Raw genomic sequence first — 22,105 nt, 5'->3', positions numbered from 1 at the left:
AGTGGTTTCACTAAATAACAACTCAGCATTCTTTCTAAATTCTTTCGACTCTGTTGATCTGTCACTGGGTTACACAACTCATTTTTTCATCAACCCACTAAGAAACAGTCAAAGAATGTTCAGTGTTTATACTATTATATTTCACTATTTGTTTTTGCAATCAGATTGTAAGAAAAAGAGATTGAAACCATGCTCTCAGCAGTGCTGCAGATACCACTGATTCATAACTACAAGCTTTTTGACACACACTATTGACTGCATGAACTTAGAATGGATTTATTCCTAATTTACTCCAACTTGATAGGAAAACTAGGCCATGAAGTTACAACCTGAAAACTGTAATTAAACAATGAGTACACTTCAGTGGGACTGGAGTCAGTTTAGGAAAGATATATGTGGTCTGATCTAGATTTGTATCTGCATTGTAAAGCTTAGGTCAACAGTACATTCAGTGCAACACATTCAGTGCAATACATCCAGTAATGACTGCATCCAATAATTAACTCTTACTTAGGATATCTTGGAAGTTTCTAGCTTTCAGGTTGTCAAGACACAGCGCACATTTACACATTCATATAAAAAACTGTTCATACTTTCTCAGTAAAAGTAATTTAACAATAATTATGTTATTACTTCACCAGTTACAGTTGAGGAAGAGTTAACTGGTCACCCACTTACTTGGACTCAGTAAGTATAGCAGGAAAAAACATAGCAGAAGGGGAAAAAAAAAGACAAAAGAAAGCTATATCTTAGGGAATGGAAGTAAGATTTGTAAAAAATCTGAGACAGACCTTGCAAATGATATTCAAACACCTAACAAAAGATTCCTCAAATTTATAAATAAAAAGCAAACACAGAACACAGAAGCTGACTCCCTGCACAGTGAGGATGAGGTGCAGTTTAAAGGTAATACAGAGGAAGTCCTAGCACAGAGGAAGGACATTGCCTCTGTTTCCTGCACGAGCCATCAGACAGTGGTGACAAAAGCATCTTTCTGAGAATAAGATTTTGTGCACAGGAATGAATACAGCCAAAGGAGATGGAAACGTGAGTAAAGTCAGTGAGCTCAAGGTGGGGGTGCAAGTGCAATGAGAAACCAGAACTGGATCATCTCTGTTGCAGAATAATGGAAGAACTGGTACAAGCAATCACAGGTCTAGTGGTCAGGACTAAAGGATACTAATGAGGATAGAAAATTGATAAACTAAAGATAGAGCTAACTAACCTCATTTTAAAAATAAAATGACCTATTTTCAAGATAAAGGGCATGAAGCCGATCTAAGCTCTCTGAAGGCCAATAAAGAATTTTAGGTAGCTTTACACCTGAAATTACTAAATCAGAGAGATGGTGAAGAATTAACTAAAGCGAAAATGACAACAAGTTGTGCTAAAAGACAAGCTATAATGCTATTGGGGGGGTGGAGTTGCAGAAAAGCCCCCAAAAGATTGTTCTCATCAAATATTTTTAATAATGTCCTTGAACAGTAAGATTTAGGGAAATAAGGAGGTTGTGAGGCACTTACAGTAAAGTGGCAGACTAAACTATCATAGAGGAAGAACTGGATTAAACAGAACAAAATGTACAATCATGCAGTTAATTAGGCTAATAAATGGTTTTGTCTATAATGTGGGAGTTCACTTGCTGGGAAGCTGCAAGAAGGACATACTTATGTGTATCAGCAAATGACAAGATGACTGTGCTACCAAGGTCATGAGCACAGGAGCAAAAGAAAATGCTATTTTCCAATGCAGCATATAAAGTATTCTCAGCAAAGAGAAGGAAGTTACAAAATTTTGGAATACTGTGAGCACCAGGAACCCTGTGTGGTGTTGGTCAGCTGTCCCAGAAAAATGAATTAGAAGTGAAAAAAATGCAAATAAGGGTCACTGTGGCAGCCAGAGGTTTCCAAGCCCCTACATTACTGCAGATGTGTAGCGATCTTGGCATAGTCAGTCTAGCAAATGAAGATGCAGGTAAGATTTTTTCTATAAAATAATGTGGCAAACATCCAGAAAGGAGAGGAGACACTCAGCTGTGGAGGAATGCTGGACCAAGAACAGACAGGTGTAAAATGATCATGAGTACTGATAGGCGGGAAACTGAAAGTGCAGTTCTGAGCTTCAGAGCAAAGGTGTGCTGAAACAGGCCTTGCCTAAGCAAGAGGCAAAAAAAAGTCTGAAGTAAATCAAATTTAATGGAATCAAATATGGGAAGGGATTATATAGTGTAGTTACAAGACAGAGCAGGAATCTTGAGTTTTATAAACTGGTTACTACCTCATTAAAGGCTTACATTATTATAATTTTGTACACATCTCCTGCACTAGCTAAATCATGATGTAATATATAGATTAGCTAATTCCTCCTACTTATGTAAATTGGTCCTTGAATATGCTTGCATACTACAAGGGTAATTTATGGAAGCTCTTTTGTTCTAAGGATTTGACGGGTGCCAGTGTCTGCTTCATCAACTTACTGCTGCAGGCATGATTCTCTTCACAGTCTCACTGTTTTACACCTTTGTAACTCAATTTTCTTAAACAAAGTTAACTCTTCATTTATACCAGTGAAAATCAACCCAACATCTCCCTTTGGAGCAAGGATAGGCTTATTTAAATGTTTAGGGATTTTTTGTTTAATATTAATGCTATCATTTTGAGGATATGTTTAGAGACATCAGTCGAGATGGGTCCTTGTTCCACTAGGCTTTTCACAAACATACAGTAAAAGCTATTTAGAGGTGTGACAGTTTTATAATCTAAATAGAAGGGAGAAATAAAAGACAAATTAGAAACTGAGGCTGAGAACAAAGATGTTCTCTCCAAGGTCACATAATATATCAGTGGCGAAAAAAATGTATTTGTTACTAAGTCTGAAATCAGTGGGGGGAGAGACAGGCTCAGGTCAAAAGGAGCTTCAGCAAAGATGAATATACCTATATGTTACATTTATAAATAAACAAGTATGCATGATTTCCATTTAAATTTGCTTCTAATAATAGTGGAATCCTTTAGGACAAAAACCCATAATATCCCACTTCAAAAAAATTACAATAATTAACTTTGCATTTTACACCTTAATTCTAACATGACCAATTATGTAAAAAAGGACAATTTTTTATATATATACAATTATATATAAAAGGGCATTTTGTCAATAATCTACAACTTGATTTGCACCTTCACTATCAGGAATTCACATTTACAATTTTGAGAGGCTGTGCGAGTCTTTATAATTCTTATTTTGGAGCCATCATAGTGGCAGTGCTGTCCCAGCATCACTCTAGTCACACTACACAGCTGATCCTCCCCACAGCTCTACAAGGTTCAAAGGCTACCTCCTTCTCCAAAGCTGTGCTGCGCCTCATCTCTAATGGAAACAATTATTTCGCGCAGTGCAGGGATGGGATTTGGGAGGCCCAAAGGAGATCCATGCCCCTTTCTGCTGGCAAACTGTCCTGCAGCAACATCCTCTGCGTATCCATGCAAGATGGAAACCAGAAGCATATCTCCATCCTGCAAAAGGGGTACAGCAACTATGGAGACGAGTTGGGCAGCGAGCGTCAGCAGTAGATCCTTCCTTGCATGGTTACTAGCTAGCGCAAGACCTTGGTGTTCCCAGAGCACAGAGCTTTCTCAATGCTATGCACTGCCTGGAGCAGAAGAAAATTGCTGCCTTTCCTTTCTACCCTCACAGGAATGGCACATTTGGTAATTGTCCTATATGACCGTTTGTGTTTCACGAAGGCTTGTATCCTGCTTTACATTGGAAGCAAGCTCACGTTTGTTTAAACCAATGTAGCAGAGCTCTCACTGCAGAGGCAGGAATATTAGCATCAATCACAAGGCAATGGACATTACTGGGCAAAAATAAGAGAGATGATCCATGATGGAGGATAAATTAAAGAGGAATGTAGTATACATGGTGGCATGTCTCTCCATTTCATAGCACACGTATGAATGTAAAACCATAATGTAATGAACACAGCAAAATATTTGATGGTGAACTAAGCTAAGAAATCACCTGATGAATTTATTTCACATGCTTACCTAATTCACCACTCTTTCAAGTCCATTACTTTCTGCAAATTCATTAATCTAACTCTCAAACTATAATTAATACCACGTGCTTACATAGCCCATCACTCTCTACTGATCCTGTCACTTTTTGTGTACTTATTAATCTACCACTTGGACAATAACTAACATGACTAGTCCTCACTAAATGAGGGATTTTACTCAAAATGGCAAACATGAAATATGAACTTTACAGCCCACATTCACGTTTTTGACTTAGTGTGAATTTAAAACTTTGTATAAATGCAAATCTACTTGCAGCCAGGGATACATACATGTTACACATATTATACGAAATAAAGTATTTGCTTTTCGGTCTCAGTAGATGTACATGAAGTTGGAAAAGTTAAAACAGACTGCAAGCTTTGAGGCAAATTAGAGATTGATTTTTTTAAATGCACTGCATTCTTCCACTGAAGGTACTCTAATGTCTATTGATTAATAACTAGATTTTTAAAAATAACCCCCTTTGATAAACTCTACTGCTTTTAAACAGCTGTTGTGTTAAGATCTTTCTTAAGCACAAAGGTTGACGGTTAAGGTTGCATCTCTTCTGTTAAAAAGAAATCAATATTCCATAACCATTATACATTCTCCACCAGAAATTCTGGGCTTTGAAATCTCTGAAGTACCTTTCAAAGTTTGTGTCAGCCTTTTTTTCAAAACATCTTTTCCATTTAGGTTTATAGATTTGTATTAAAAAACACCCTATATATATGGTTTTGCCATTACTGCAAACATCTTTAAAAAAAATCTTAGACTGATGGTTTATCCAATTAGTATTCATATTATCTGTAGAATATTTGAAAGAAGATAACATTTTACTAGAACACTTAAGTCATTTTAGGATGAAACAGCAAAGTTCAAGTTCCTCAAATGCAAGGGCTTGTCTACTGGAAATGCTTAGTGGTTCTCCTGTTCTTGTTTTCTAAGTGAATCCATATGTGGCGTGTCTTGCAGCCATCACAAAAATGTCCAATTTCACTAGGGGGCTCTAGTAGAGTGTCAAAAGGGGCTGGATATCAAACTTTTGGATAAGGCTTTTTCTGCCATTCAACTTCACATTAGTTTCTGCAAGAGCAGAACAAACGAGTGCAACAACACTTTGATATGATTCCAGGTGCACTGAGTAATCAAATGTAGAGGCCACTACACCTGAGTACGATATATGACTTGGATGAACTGTTTACACCCATACCCTCTTGCAGAGGCATGAGTTTGGGTGACAAGCACTGCTTTTATGTCCTCCTCAGGCAGATGCCCCGGTCCTCTCCTTAATATGTACACACTTGGCTCAGTAAACACAGGCTCGACTCTGTTTGAAATTACCCATTTGGTAGCACAAACGTAACTTCTATATATGGACACTGCTGGGTGAGAGGCAGGCAGGACTGACCTCGTGCTAGCCTGCCTGTCCCCCAGGAACATTGCCAATTACTATCTGATTATCAGAGTTATAGAATTGGCAGTCCTTGATTTTCTGCCTCGGGAAGCACTGGAATCAAAATTGTTCAGCAGAACTTTGGCATGGGTATTTGGTTAGTTATTTCAACCTCTAAGCTCTTTAGTGTTATAAGTTCAAGTAAGTTCACATTCAAAGGATCGCTTAAAAATACACAGCTAAAAGTTAAAAGAATAGCTGGAGATTCCAATTTCTAAGGATTATTTCCTGTTTACTTTTCATACCATCTAGCTGAACTCTCACATTTCATCTTGGATACTGTCTACAGAGGACATAGTTCCCTTACATTCATACACAGAAACGCAAGATGGACTCTATTTGCTAAAAAGGTAGAGCAACAAATGTGAGGAAAGAAAGCAGTCTTGGGAGACACTGAAGGGAGCACAAGGAACTTCTTTGTTCAAGAGCGTAGGAATCAAAACACTGAAACTGCTGTGGTATTTTGGGTATTATCCAAAACAACAGAGTCGCTAGTGAGAAAATGAAAACTGATATATTTCAGTTGGACAGTTTGTACTTTTTATGCTACATTCATACGCAACAATCAAAAGGCAAGATTCTGCAGTCTTTATTCAGCCTAGCTTCTCACCAAGTTAGGGGTTTTACATTGCTCATGAAGTAAGAAACATTTTTGTTGCTGCTTTTAAAGAAAGAAAGATTACATTCAGCCATAGGCTAGAGGAAGGAAGATAGAAAAAAAATAATAAGGGCATTTGTTAAGATATTGACCTTTCCAAAAGGAGGCATGCAAGGGCTTGAGAAATGTCCAGAAGAGAAGTCCTCCGAAATTCACTTAATCATTATCAATAGCAGGGTTTTCTATATGCTGCTCTACTTGCACCCTTCATGCTGCCACTGGCATATTCCTTCTGTCCCTATTATGCAGAAAGTATTCAAGACTGACAAGGAAACCTATTTATGCAAACACAATGATTACTACGATCACAGAGTTTTATATGTAAATATGAGATGCAAGTGTAAAGTTAGTTGTGTGCACAAGTAGTATTTGGGTAGAATATTTTTGTTGGTTCACCAAAACAATTTGCTCTTAAACAGGAAGAATACGTGCTCTATTTGTAATAAAGACTTGAATCAAGAAAGTTTTGCACAAATGTCATTATTAATAAAAATGAATATTATCTATATATGAATTGACTTTAAACAACAAAGTTTTCCTGAACCATCAGAGGGCCTTCAGAGACTGCAGGAAAAACACACTAATATGGCAAATAATCCAAATGCACAGAAAAACTCTTTTTCCATTTATGCTTTGATTCTGTCACCTCTATCCATCCACTCTTATCCTAAGGCATTAATGAAACACAAAACTTGTTCCAAATAGGGATGGGTGAGCACTGTACTTTGAAACCTACAGTTACTAAACAGAGCCCTGACTTCGATTAGTGCATTAAATGCTGTCCTACATGAGTCCAACCATACACTGTCACAAATCTTCTGGACCTTGTCTTTCACTTCCAAATCATAAAAGTAAACAGGGCACATGGAAAAGCAACAAAATTGGCATATTTGAGACATTCTCACTTGGACATAGGGAAATCAGTACAACTATTAAGTTGTGAAGGCTTCATTTACAAATGGCACATTTTCAAAAGTGTCTGAGTCATACAAGAGCCTAAAGGTAATTTTTTCATCATGTCCACATGACTCAGGAATACTGTTTTCCAAAACCCTGAAGATTGCGCAAGCACAAAGATGTGGGTGTTTTTCACATGTGACCCTTCTGAGCCAGCGGAAGAACATTTTCAATACTATTTATTCTGAAACAACAATGCTACCTCAACCTATTTGATAATAATTTTCCATGGCTCTTAGAATAAAGCTAACAAAAACAACTAATAAAAAAAAATCAAATTTGCATTTGCAGCTGCTCATTAGCATCAACCTATTATCTCAAAGTTAAAAGTTATGGAGGAAATCATGAGAAAATTCTGACTGACCTGCAGAGTCCTCAGCTGCTCTATCTGACTTTAATCTTTGGCTCACAAATCTCATCACTCATGAGATTACAGAATGAGGATGGATCAGGCTTTGCTGAGTAACCGAGGGAGGAGGCCACATGCTAGCCACAAGACATTCGGTGGTACTCGGGGAGGTGCAGGTGGTTACGCTGTGCAGTGCAGCTCTTCTTCCCTCCTGCCAGTCAGTGCACATAGCTGGGCGAAAATCGCCTTGTCCATGCGCAGCAGCCAACAAATGCACCTTTGCCTCTTCCTCAGCATGGTCCCCACTTCCCTCTCTTGTGAGGGATGCCACAGGGTGCTAAATTACTCATATATATCAAGTAGGACCTTTCCTCTGAAAGGAAAAGCTAATCATTCAATAACATAATTTAGCCAATTCTTATAATCAAAACAATGAATGAAGCATCAGCATTTTAAACAATTCAAACTATGCTTGCTTTAAGAGAGTTCATCTTTATTCACAAAGAATAACATGGCCTTAACAAAATGTTCTCCTTCTTGTGGCAAGGGGAATGCAATATTTATCAGCACTGGCTTCCAGGGGAACATCACGCACCACAATCAATCATCTCATAACACACTGTGAAGTAAAGTGGTGACAATCTAGATAATAGCACAGCAAACCAAGTTACAAGAAGAAATAAATAGCTAAGTGGGTTAGGATGCTCCCAGTTCTCCTGGGCTACCAAAACTCCCATCTTAACTTCTTAAATTCTGCCAAATTTGTCATCATCTTTTCTTTTTCTTCTTTTTTATCTTTGTTGAGTTATACAGGTGCCTAGAATAGAGTCTATAGTTAGGCATGAATCTAACGCAATCTTACAATGGATGCAGAGCCTTTATTTTCTTTCAAAGCAGGCCTTTAATTCTGACACCTCTTGAGTCTTCTGGGTAATGAATCTCTGACTACCTTTTAGACATTTCTAATAAAGAATTGGGCTCTGGATGAAATCTGGAGATTGGCAGTTCTTTTTTTTTTTTTTTTTTTTTCCTATTGCACTTCTTCAGTGCAAGCTGCCTTATGTCCATTTATTAAAAAAAAAACATATTTTGGAGAAACACAGTGGAAATACTTTTCAGGGAAGAGACTAGAATTGCTACAGACAACATACGGAGGTAACCCACAATGCAGTGACACTGAACTGAAGTGTTAAACCATTTACCCACTCTCCCATTTCCACATACAAGCACATATACTTTCTTTGATACAATTCTCTGGCAGGCAATGAACACAAATTGAACTCAGCATATTGAGGATGCCATTCACTTTAAGAATTATTTTTCTCTTCACAGCCTTTTACCAAACTATTTTCTCCTAATACATCCAATTACTACACCGAAATACTCACAGCTACTAGTGGCGGAGAAAAATGCTTTTCTGAACAGGGGAAAACCTGATACAACAGAACTGAAATGTACTGATTTATGGTAAACAACAGTTTCAATCAAGGGGTATGTTTTTGCTGGGGCAGAGAATAAGGTACAACATATTATGTGGTTAAACTTTTTGTTCCTTGTCTTGTGCAACATTTTGCCTAATATGTGGCATATGCAGCAATCCTAACTTCTCCACAAATACGTTTGTGTGTATTATCATTAGAGTTAGTTGGGGATCGTCTCCAAGAATAATTCTTGGCAGAAAATGCTTTTTGTCACACCATATTATCTTTGGAATAATTTCAGTTTTGCGGAAAAAAATCTGGTTTTCAGTTTGGAGAACTATGTGATGGCTTCTAGGTTGACAATGTGAAAGGCACTCAAACAATTTTGCTTGCTCTGCAATCAAAGTGTTTCAAGTAGGGCTGCTAAGGGTTGATACTCTGCCGCCTGCCTGAGCACTGGAGAGCTGAAGCCTTCCCCATCTGCTCTTACTTCTTCTCAAGCCCCGCGCTACGCATCCAGCTCTGCAAGCTGGAGGGTGAGGCAGTGAGGCTGAAGGCCCGATTCCTTGCTGCTCTGGCAACCAGATTAGGAGGCTCTTTCCAGTTCCTATCGTTAGATAAAGAGCCTTCCAAGTGGGGAAATTGCCATTCTGATCCTTCCCAAATTCACTTTCTCTTGAAATTCTTTTGCAGGGAATTCTTCCTTCCACATTAGTTGGAATCGGACTTACAGGAGACATTCAGTCACACAATACAATCATTGCCAAGTTAGAGAAAACCAAGGAACTTGCCTCCAAAGAGTTGAAGGATGTGGAAGCAGGCTTCAAATTGGCATTAGAGTCCTGTGCTACTAAGACATGTAGGGTAATTAAGCCCACATTGCTCTCTCTCACTAAAAAAATGCTAGTAGAAGTTACTCTACCATGAAATCAAAATATTTGAATGCAAATGTGAATAACGGACAATCCCAAACCATACATCTTCATTTTAATTTTACCCTCCTCATATAAATTAGGGCATCTATGCTTATGTGGAAAACACATTTAGATTTCAATTAACAACAAACTTAAGCAGATCCATATCTGAGAAACTGATCAAATCTAGGAAACAAAACTATACACCTAAAGCAATCTGTGCATAGTGGGATTCAATCTGTTGCTTCCTTCTGGTGTATTGCTAATATTTAGGCAAAGTGTGTCAAAACTCTTCTGTGAGGTAAACAAAAATTCACCTCCACCACTTCTAAAGAATGATACTAAAAGTGTAATGCAGCTTTAAGTAGTAGTTATAAACTGATGAAGGATGAAGAAACTTTACTCAGAAGAAAAGAGCTGATGGGCCAAATCCTAAAGCAGATTTGGCAGAGAATCTGTAAGACAGCTATGCGTTACCCTTTTCAGTACTTGAAATACATTAATATGGCATTGAGGATCCTTTAAAGTACATACAACTACAAAGGACTTTTTTGATGGATAAGCATACAAGGGAGGGATAACATGTGTTGATCCTGGCAACTCAAAGTATGCAGGAATGCAGTTATCTTGCAGTCCCCGAAGCAAAGCTTCAGAAGCTACACTTTAGAGCTTGTTATTCTCTTATAATCAATGCAATTAGATAACATATCACCCATTCTCCCCTTTTCACTAAATCAAATAGTATTCTGTAAAGAAGCAGAATCTTTACAGCAGAGGGTTCTTGTCAAAAGGAGCAGCTGATTGCTTTTACATGCCATAGGATTTTGTATGTGGCTGACAAACAGAGCTAGGCTACACTGTAGGCACTTCTAGCTGGATGTGAACAAGTATCCACTTACTGTTGGTTGCATAACATATGGCGGATGAGGCATCCATGAAGTACTCTGGACCTGCATATCAAAAACTTTTAATTAGCACAGGAAAGTAAAAAACACAACTCTAACGATTTATGCAAAATTATTCTTTTTTTAACAACTATGGAGCTAATTTTGGTAAAAGATTTCTTTTGATAAATTTTCCACTAAACTCCAAAGTCTGTGAGATTTCACCACCTCTAAGACCTGCATTGTTCTGTCTCATACAGTAGCCTTCAATATTCCATGTTGTCCTACTTCTTCATTTGTATTTTGTTTGCTTTCATCCATTAATGTACTCATGACCACATCACCCAAATGACAGTGTACCAGACATAAAATGTTCAAGGTTTTTTTTCAAAAGTATCTGTATGTACTTTCAAAGTTATGATATTTTCAGAGATCCCAGAACAATTTATTCCATTCAATAAGAGCTGCAGATCTAGTTCAAAGCTTTTGAACGCTACCATCTCAAAGCTGGCTTAAGAGGTCTCTGCCCCTCCCCAGCGCAGCTCTTACCTTGCTATAGTGGGGTCCATTTCCACCAGAACTCCAAACACCTCCCTAAACATTTCTTTGTTGTTCTGTCTTACTAGGTAATCCAAAAGATTTCATGGACATATATGTATTTTCTAACACTTAAACACATGCCAGGTATCTTGTGTGTTTATGGTGGCATGCCTGAGTCTCTGTTCCCTCTTGTGCTAAGCGTGGATGGCCCACATGTTAGCACCTGGAGGGCATAGATCAGACCCAACCCCAGGAACTGGGTGTCTTAGATTCCTTTTGCACCAATCTAAGCACCACTGCACACAGGAAGGACACAAAAATACCCCTCTGCTGCAGCCATCAGCAGAGATTTCAGTGGCTGGTCACCAGCTCACAGAGATGGCCATATGGCATCTCAGACTGAGCATGAAAAGGCACACATACAGTAGGTTACACCGCCCCAACTCTTCAGGTGCCCTGTAATTTCATTCATGAAGCAAGTTTTGAGAATTAATTGTGTAATTACAGTGTGCTTCAACACTTCTTTCTATGATGAAATTAAATGAAGTAGATTTTTTGTTGAAAAATAAGTTCAGTGCAGTAACTTTAAAACCAAAATCAGCTACTACACACAGTGTGTAGTAGATGCACCCACACATCTACCACAAATTTTTCTACTGTGAATCTCCACTAGAAAAAAAAAATATTAAAAAATATAGAGCTGGTACTGCTTGCTGCTGTTCCTTGCTCCTGGCAGTTCCTCAATTGTGCCAAAGAAAATGTCTTTGGGCTTCAACTGTAAACTACATTTGGAAAATGATCTGGGTTGAAAAAAAAGGGAGGATAACCAACGGTTTATACTGCAGACATACCAAACCATGAACTGATGAAGAGGGGGGCAATTGTGAACTGTAGAGCAGGGAGGGGAATAAGTGGCTGCATATGAGAGGGAGTAGCCTCTTAAGCCAGCTTTGCTACGAGAAAGTGTAGGTGAGCTGCATTTCTGACACTATCAGGTCTTCTGAAATTTCAGAATTTATGTTGCCTTTTACTGAAATTTATTGAACATCTCATCCCAACAACTTTTGCTTAAGAAATGTTATGTAGCCTTCTAAGATTAAAGAACACAAAAGTTAAAGAAAATGCTGAGAATCATTCATCTTTGAAGTCCATATTTAAAATTCAGTAAGTAAAATGATTTTGGGTGCAGTCTCCTACCATTACCTGTAGATAACAGCATACCATCTCAAAAGACAAACAAACAAACAAAAAACCCCAAGCCATTCTTAACATGAAAAACACTCCATCATGAAGCTTGGCAACTTTGGTTGACTTTTCTCATGTAGGACTCAGGCCTGGAAGAGCAGTGATGCTCCAGGACAGAAATAACTGAAATGGGAAAAGATATCAGCAATGACCAGCTTCGCAATGAAAGTCATATGTTCCCAGAGAATGACTAATAATAAAACTATACAACCAAGTTCTGACTTCCACATCAGCAAGGCAGAGCTGCACAGTAATTTCCCAGTGGAGACCTATGAGTGATATGCTCAAAAGAGAAGCTTGGGAAGATAAAATGTATGGAAGACTGAAGAAGGACCTGGGGACAATTATCCCGAAGTATCTTGTTTTATTAAGGATTATTGGATAAAAAAGAATGTTGTTACAGGATGCTGCTACTAGAACAAATACAGCTGAGGTGAAAAGGTCAAAACACAATGCAGTCAACATAAATTATAAAAACAGGCATTTTATAAAACTTTTTGCCAATAAAAGGAAGCTAAAATGACAACGTTTCATTAAGAATGACAAGGTTCTACTGCTGTCAAATGGAAATGAAGGAAAATGCTATTTACTGATTGAAATAAAAAAAGATGGATTTTATTGCTTAGTGTAAAGAATGCAGGAAATATCGAAACCCTACACCAAATGATACCTGAATATTACTAAAAAGCCTTTTAAAGTGTGATTCAAGAGTGCAAGCACTCACACAATTTTCTATGGCATACACTTTGCCTTCATCCATATCCAAAACATAATTAAATGGGAAACAGCAGACAAGTGCAAATCTGACGTACCTGATATGTAGAGACAGGGGAAGCAGCAATGAATGGTGTGATTGATGTCTGTGGAATCATGCGGTTTGTTGCAATACTGTACGGTGAGGAATAAAATCTGTGAACAAGGAACAAAAGGAAGATTTTTGAACTTTTTGACTGCTAGGCTCTGATTGACTAATTCACTGCCCCCAGGCAAAGACGAAAGGAATCTACCTAGGTAATTATGTCCATCTATTTCCAAAACCACAATAAAAAAGATGTGATGGCTTCACCAAGTAAATCTTGAAAATGGAAAAGAGGAGGAATATTTACACAAGCATATCTTTTTCACTTCAACTAGCACAAATATAGAACTTCAAAACATAAGAAGTAATTATTTGAAATGCAAAGACAGTTGATTTTCCAGAGTGCTATCCAGTGATGGGAAACTTCTTTCATGATATCAAAGACAATGATGCTGATTCATTTATACATATAGTAATGTTTTCTTTTCATTTCTTAACAGTTTAGTGTTTCATGCATATATCTGCCTGAATTATTTTATTAAGGGATGGCTATAGAAACTGGATGATTTCACATTCATCCCATCGGAGTGCTAGACATCTAACTTTCAGAGAAATTTATCAAGAATTTTAAGTCTAAATGCCCCAGGTAGCATTGAAATTCTCAAATTTAGTTGTTTTTATTTCCACTGTTGCATGTTATGAACTAAAGTTGTGCTATTTCTTGCTTGATGGTTATAAATTCTGTATTTGTTCTCTTTCCCTGTGGGTTAATGATTATTTATAAAATTATAATTTGGAAAATATCATTACTTGTGCATTGTGTAAGTAGTTAACGTGTGTGCTTGAAAATTATTTTGTATTTGCCCCTTCTTCAGTTTTAACCGTAAGTCAATAAAGAAATAATCTGCTTTAAAAAAGAACCTTTGTAGGCTTACAGCTACCAAAATGCTAATATTTTTGACTTCTCAAAAATGAGAGAAACATACTCCTGTGCAATGGTCTCTTGTGCCATTTAAACTTCATGCAGATTGTCCCCAAAAAGCATGCACCAGTCTTACAAGCAACAGATTTTGCACATACGCTCTCTGTGTAACAGCAAAGTGGACTGCACTTCCCTGCCTCTTTTTCTTTTTTTTTTCCCCTCTCCCCATATGAGGCAATCAACAGTAGCTTTCCAAGAGAGTCATGCAACAAAAAAATCATTACTGGTGTTTAAACAAGTGCTCTATTTCCTGATCGCCCTAGCATCCCCGATTTAGTGCTAATCAGTCTAGTTCAGACTGGATGTATTCATTCTGGACGCAGGCTCAAATAATCACCGAGTTCATCCAACCAACAGGCTTGGAAAAACAGGCTGCCGTCTTTGAAGGTTGAGTGGAAACATTCAAAGTTAGAAGGGGAGAGGGAGACAGAGAAGCAATCATTTGTTCTCCCTATTCCAAATAAGATTTTAAGATGCCAAAAGCAGCAGGTGGTGTCTGAGTGATTTTTTGCTTAATAGAAATATATTGCTATTTTAGGAACATTTATCTGCCCTCACAATGCTCACACAGAGACTATTTTAAAGCTATGTCTTTGTCCAAATTTCTATGCATCCTATTACAAGAGGTTAGCGGTATTTCTATCCCACTGTTTGTATCAAATATACCCCATTATTTTCACACCAGTTACCTCGGGGGGGGGGGGGGGGGGGATTTTGTTTTGTACTAGTTGGGTTTGTCTGGCATTAGCTTGATGCACCTTAATGATACAGTCCTATTACAAAGGTCTGTTCCCAGATGAAGGTTAAGCTGTAAATGAAAACAGTCATTGGCCAACTGACAGACAGAATTTGCTCTACAGGTAGAATGCATAATAGAAATTACACCTAAACCTCTTGAACCAAAGGACATGACAAAAACAGAACTCCTGAGAGAAAACAACACATTTTTGTTCCTTCACTTCTAATTCTACCTGTCAGGCTGCCACTGACGCCTCAGTCTCGAGGAAGGTGAAATGCTGCCACTCAGCAGATACGAACCACTCTGACAGTGGAGAGTTTAGCAGAGAAACAACTTTCCATTTGAAAGTAATGCTGATCTTTTGGAATAAACTCTCCAATAAATCCAGGCAAATACTACCAAATTTACAGAAAACGTGTGCTAAGCCAGGAACTTGACAGACAGCTAACCATTTCATTTTCAGCTTAGAGGTGCAGTTATCTGAATAGTACATAAGCTTGTAGAATGTACACTCTGGTAATGTGAAAAATACAGCCCTTCCAACACCCCTGCCAATACCATTTATCTGTCACAGTTTGCAATGCTCTCAAATATGCATCACATAAAACATTATCAGGACACTCAGCGATACTGTGAAAATACATGCAACCAGAGAGCCAAAGAAGAGAAAGGAAGGAAATGTGAGAACATCCAGTTCATATATTTCAATTTTAATAGTCATAAATCAGTTTTAACAATGTGAGTCACTGTGAGAGGGTACAGGTCAAACATTTTATAATCAGAAATCCCTTACGCTCGGAGATGAAGCTTCTCGTTCTGCTACAGTGCCACTCATGCTCTAAGGTACTGAAAGAAAAGGACCTGGAAATTGCCTAGAGGAATTCAATAGTGCAAAAACTAAACAAGTATATTCTGAAGCCCTCTCCACCAAGCTTGAAGGCTAGTAGTATGCTGAGGACAGGGCAGGTGTTGCTGCCTGGGACACCTGGGCTCACATGGAGCCTCTTGAGGAGGGGGAAGCTCAAGCTGCTACCGCGCTGCAGGCAAGCATGGCCTGGTGGGTCATGCTCACTATGAGGACTTGAAACGCTCTTGTCCACAAGTCTCAGAGACATCTTATCCAAATTCCCTTTACATACAATTAGGCTAATATCCACATATGCAATTAATCTACACTGGTGTAAGTGACATGGTGGGCACCTCAAAAAGAGATATGAGGAGCAAAAATGAAAGTGTAGTAAACACTACACAGCCTCGACGAGACCTCCGTGGCTGCTGACCTTGCCTTAGCCTGTTTTATGCTTTCTGGCCTTTGGATTAAATCAGCAATCCTTTAGCCGCAGGGAAAGGTGACATGAGGCAAAAGATACATGCTGCAAGCAAGTCCAAGGGAATACAGGATTCTCAGTCAGTATAATATGGACATTGGAAAGAGAAATAGAAAAAGATATGAGTTATGCTAGCTTTAACTCATTTTAGACTTATTTTTCTATTAGATGCGCAAATCTCTGGGCATTAAAATGGCAGTATCTTGTACTGTTCTTTGAGAGTTGCAGGTTTTCTGGTAGTTGACCTGTGAGCTCTGGGGAGAGCCCTCCAAAAGGCTCAGCCACATTTTCCACAAATGCAGTTTGCAGCCATATGTTGTAGCCTGTGCAAAGCTTTTTGCAGGTGCAAGCCAATGTCCTTGTCCCTCCACCGCAATTGCATTGCTAGAAGCAAAAGTGTAGAAATAAAGATGACAGGGAAGAGGCAAAATGGACGCTGCCCTTGCATCAGAAAGGGACCTTTTGGGTGTATGTGGATTTCATAAGCCCGGGAAAACACTGATCATGAGGAGGGAAAAAGATGTTCCTGGATGTTCATAGTTTATAAAGGGCTTAAAAGAAAATATTCTTAAGACACCTTAAAAGAACCACATTCACAGCACATCATTAAGCATGCGCAGCCAATGCCGTAAGAACAGTTTCTGTTGCTTAACAGACGAAGCACATACTCCCCTCCTCGTACATCAACCCTCCCTCCACACTTGGGGACTGCATTATCTGTAGCGTCTGGTCGCTATTTGCCTGCCAAAAAAAAAAAAAAAAAAAAAAAAAGAAGAAAGAAAGAAAAATCCATATGGTTCCCATCCTATGGGGGAATGTGCAAACTTCCACACAGAGTCTGCACAAGAGCAAGACCCCTATTTGCACAGCAATAAACACCATTTCCTCATGCCTTATGCCTGCAGGCAGTACTGAAAAGTTAGATTCATAAATAGTATCCTGGGGCTCACATAATGTAGGAGTATTACCACGCGTTATCAGAGCAGCAATTTTCCATTGCAATAAGCCACAGAGTCAGATGTTTGAGATGAAAAAGACCTATCTGAATATTGAGTCCATTGGCCTGCAAATGCACAGTATAGTCCCCTAGATATCAGATATTAAACTGATACAGTACATTGCAATTTTTGTCAAATGGCCAAGAGGACTCAAGCCTCAGCAACATTTTAAATGAGCATCTTTACAGTGCAAGTACAAAAGAGGTCTATTTTGTTCCATGTGTGAGTGCATTAAACCACTAAAATAATATTAATACCACAAATTGAAAAATCAATAGCACATTACAACAGGTACACTACTCCCCAAAATAAAACCTGAGTGCCTTTATAAATGCAATTCAGGAAAGCCTGATTATAAAACAAAAAGGCACAGAGAGATTGGCATGGGAAAAGACCTTTTTTACTGAAGTTTGCTGTTACCACTTCTTCCATAACTCACGCTGCAGTGCTATGGTACACTGTGGGCCTGATTCTCTGCTTCGTTATACCAGTTTTACACTGATGGAACTCTGTTGGATGCTTAAACAGAGTTACATGGGCATAAAAACAATATAATGAAATGGAGAATCAAGCCTTACGACTTAATAAACTTAGAGGAAAATTATCTATTCCTTTGTGGAGAAAAAGACTTAGCTATATTTAGTGAAAGCCTCTCTCACTCTCTTTTTGTTTTATTCTTGCCATAGATTTTCGAAGAAAATATGCAGTTATACCATAAAAAAGCAATAGTACTACACTGTGAGCAATGAGAACTCCTGCCTTTTCATCTGAAGAACATAAAAGACTCCAGATTCCCTGAGGTTTGGTTATGTCCCAAACCAAAACCCAATATAATACAAGCCTACTGAGGAGCTTGGAATTTTACATGTCATCCAGCGATACCTGTAGCTTTCTCTCTAGTGGGCCTCCATATATCCTATGAGGACTTCTTAGCAGCTTACATATGTCAAAATACATCAGAGACATCCATCAGTACTACACAGAATTTTAATAGGTGCTACTATATGCATGCAAACCTTTGTTTGTTTTTTAGTAACTCACACCTCATCTGAAACTTCCTCTTGGCTTAGGGTGTGGTATCTTCATATACCCCCTCCCCAGCCTCAGTTCACTAAGCTGCATGCCGGTGGGCACCAAGTGACTCATGCTTATCACAATACAGCAAGTCCTTGTCAGCTGCATGCAGTGCCAACATCTGCTCAACTTGACTGAATCAGAGACTTGCTACAAGCAGCCTTAGTTTCACAAGTCTTTGGGTAACATCACTTCACGCAAACCATAGCCTCTTGTTCCACCCCTTTGCAGAGTATTATGCAGCACCTTACCCACATGTGTACAAAAGCAACACAGCAGAGCCGCAAGAATCAACTTTGTGCTCACCTCTGAATTGTCTCCATTGTGAAGAACAACTTCTTCCTTAACTCAGTTTTACTGAGCTTTAAGTTAACCCATTTTACCTTATACAACAGAGCATATAAGAACCTTTAGCTCTCCTGTACCATGGCCACACACTTGCTATGATACACATCTAATGTATTTCTGAGCAACAAATCCAATTTACACATTTTACAGGCAAGGCATCGAGGTGCTCCCAGACTTTGCTAAAATGAAACCCATGAGCCAAATTTTTTATTGTAGTTGCAAGTAAAGAGGCTTATGAAAATTAGTAAAAAATTATAACTATGGGATATACAGATACTATTAAATGAACGCTTGGGGAGCTAAAAAGAAATAATGTAATCCTGATGATCCTAAGGTGACAGCATTTTTAAGATGCCACCAGAGGACAGAACAATAGTTGTGTGATTTTCTGTGGGCAAATCAAAGTTTTCCACATAGTGTCTCCTCATGATCATGCAATCAAAATCTCATCATGAGAGCATTTTGAATGAGATGGTTTTGTCCTGATCAAATTGAAGATACTTGGATGATTTAGAAAAAAGAGATATGTCAAAGCGGTAATTATCATTCTTAGAGCAATATCCAGTGCTGCAGTTTATTTCATGCTTTACAAATGAAAGAACATTTAAAAAACCTGCAGAGCTGAAATTTGCCACTAGATACTATTTCTTTTCCCAATGATCAGTGACAGCATGTTCAAACAACAGAGTGACCTAAACACCTGAGCAACGCTGAGTGCTCTCTTATAAAAGTGATGTCTGGATCTCAGGTAATTTTCATAATTTCAGAAAATCATTCTTGAACTAAAGTGATATTAATCTCAAAGGATCATTCAAATTACCATTTCCAAAACATTTATGGAACTGACATACAGGAATTCCCTTGAAATAAAAGCCAGTTGCCTAGTCAAAACACTAGTGGATTATGAACTAGTGATGGTTTTATTTATAGCCTGTAATGTGTTACCAGCCAAAAAGCATGATGATAGCATGGGAGAAGGGATAGAGAAGAAAGACTTGTTGGGCAGTCTGACCAGGGAACAAGAACCAGAAGGATTCTGAAGTCACAGTCCTGAAAGAAAAATGCTCTTTTTTTCTGAGTTGCTCTGCCTTGGCTTCTTCCTCCACAACATGGGAATACAAGTCACATAAAGATACTGCTTGTAAAGGGCAACTAAGTAAAATATGCTAACTATGACTATTAATTTTTCTGAAGCAACTGAGAATGTTAGGTTTTTTTCTGATATGCTTCAACTAGCAGCGCCGTAACAAATACTTAAAAAATAAACCCATTCTCCTCTCTGTCAATACATTCTCCCCTTGAGCTGGAGAACACAGATGAGAGTATGTATGGAATTTGATAATCATATCAAACATCTCTCTGATTGAGAGTGACTGTCAAAGAGTTCAGGGCTGAACCTCTTGCTTCTCTTTAAATTATTGTTAACCTTTCTGAAAGGATAGCTAGATTTCACAGATCTGGTTTTTTAGCTCATCAAATAATTGGAAATGTAATCATGCAGATAAATAATATAATGATGTGACTTCTCTGCTGAAGTTGAAAAAAGTTCTAATTCTTTACGTCGGCAAGCTGAAGATGAGAAATGAAAAAGTGTTGTTCAAAATTCTACCCCTAAATCACATCCGCTCATGCACTAATTTAAGGCTTTCATGCAGTGGAAGCCATCCTACCAGCAGAGAGAACTCAGACTAAGTAACAGCTCTATTATCCAAAATATGCTGGAATCTTCAATGATCATTTTAACAAAAGCAAAGTCGGTAAAGGGAAACTTTATTGGTTTCCATTTCATGACAGAGAAAAGATTAGAAAAACAACCACTAGCATTTGCCAAATAGAGATGGAAACTATTAGGAGAAACAACTTCCCATTCAAATGGGTATTACAAACAACAGGGCATAAAAAACAAAAGGGAAACTAAAAGACATGACAACAATATACCATTACATGCTTTAGACAAAATATGACTGAGTGAATTTGCTTCTGAATAAGTTTCACCACAGAAAGAGAAAACAGAAGATGGCATTCAAAGTAATTTTATAAAAGGCATAAGAAAGCATGCATTCCTTACCCATTCTGTATAGCAGCTGTTGGATCATAAGTCAAAGCCATGCCAGCCTGCACATAGTTAGGGAAGAAAAACAGATTTTTTACTATTACTGCAGCAAAAAAAACCCCAACATTAAAAGTATTCTAAGTCAATATGAACCAAAACTGAAAGAAATCTAGATGGAGAACTAAAATCCTCCTAAACTCTGATGGTCCAGAAGAGCATGGAAAGTTTGGTTACCTTCCTTGCCTGAGATATCCCCAAGAAATAGGTCAGTTCAGTATGTTAGTCATCATCTCCCTATACCACCTAGACCAAACTGCATTTTTGTTGCACCAGTTTCAACCAATAACCCCCCTGAGATCAACGGATTTACATCAGATTGTGCAGTAAATATAACACAACAGGGCCAAATCCTATTATTCCCAGTGAGAGAGGTAGTTTGCAAATATTCTAAAATCAGAAAATATTCTAAAAAATATATTCAGAGGAGTTACTCAGGAAGTCACCTCATATTTCCTTCAAAGACCACAATCTGTGTGACCCCAGCTGTCTGTGATTTCCCTGCACTGTCACGGGTATTTTTAGTTAATTCTTATCTGTGAAACAGGTAACAAAGACTAGGCTGTGAAGCAGAAAAGAGGAACCAAAGAAAAATCTGCTTGAGCTTTTAAGCATGGCTTTTAAAAATTTTTAGAGGTCTGGACAGCAAAAGAATTTGTTAATGGGTTATATAGAGCCTTTCAACTGCAGTTCACCCTCAAGCAGATGGTGACCTGTGCGAAAAGATTTGGCAATGTCAAACAGCATCTAGTTAACAACTGTCACCACCAACATTAGCAAACACATCTACTGGTGGAGCAGAAATGGCAGGAACAGAATGGAGATGGAAACTGAATTTCCCACCATAGCCTACTCCTCCGCTCATGCCAATTGCTCAAAGACGACCAGTGCGGCTGTGTGCAAGGCACCAGCACCTTCCCAAGAGCCTGCTTTAATACGCAGGACTGCCAATCTCTCCTCCCACAAACTCAGCATTTGCTTTTTGTCTTCATTTCTTTCCACTGTGAAATCTATAACTATCTAGTTACAGATTTTCAATCTATAACTCTGCCAAGAGATCTGAAGGCTTCTCTGTTGGCATGGGAGTGGGAGGCTAGAGGAGAGGGACTCCGGCCCTGCAGGTTGCTCCTCCCTCTTCAGCTCTTCCAGAGCCCTTCAGGAGCAGCTGAAGAAATGGCCAAGGCATCTACTCACTCTAAGGCACAGTATCTCTTTCTGCTCTTCCTACAGATCACATATGGA

The 22,105-nt window shown here is 38.5% G+C and overlaps 1 protein-coding gene across 8 annotated transcripts in view; it reads right to left on the bottom strand.

The window, feature by feature from the left end:
• Nucleotides 1-22,105, bottom strand: part of RBMS3 (RNA binding motif single stranded interacting protein 3) — a 700,426-nt gene that overhangs the window by 58,338 nt on the left and 619,983 nt on the right. For all 8 annotated transcript variants that reach the window (XM_062569353.1, XM_062569354.1, XM_062569352.1 and 5 more), the window contains 3 exons: nt 20,822-20,868; nt 13,298-13,394; nt 10,716-10,766 (listed from right to left, as the gene is read on the bottom strand). In XM_062569353.1, the coding sequence (XP_062425337.1) occupies nt 10,716-10,766; nt 13,298-13,394; nt 20,822-20,868 (195 nt within the window). The remainder of the gene's footprint in view (nt 1-10,715; nt 10,767-13,297; nt 13,395-20,821; nt 20,869-22,105) is intronic.

This window comes from Rhea pennata, chromosome 2, assembly GCF_028389875.1.
Source record: "Rhea pennata isolate bPtePen1 chromosome 2, bPtePen1.pri, whole genome shotgun sequence".
Classification (NCBI taxonomy): domain Eukaryota; kingdom Metazoa; phylum Chordata; class Aves; order Rheiformes; family Rheidae; genus Rhea; species Rhea pennata.
This window is presented reverse-complemented; position numbering and strand designations above follow the sequence as displayed.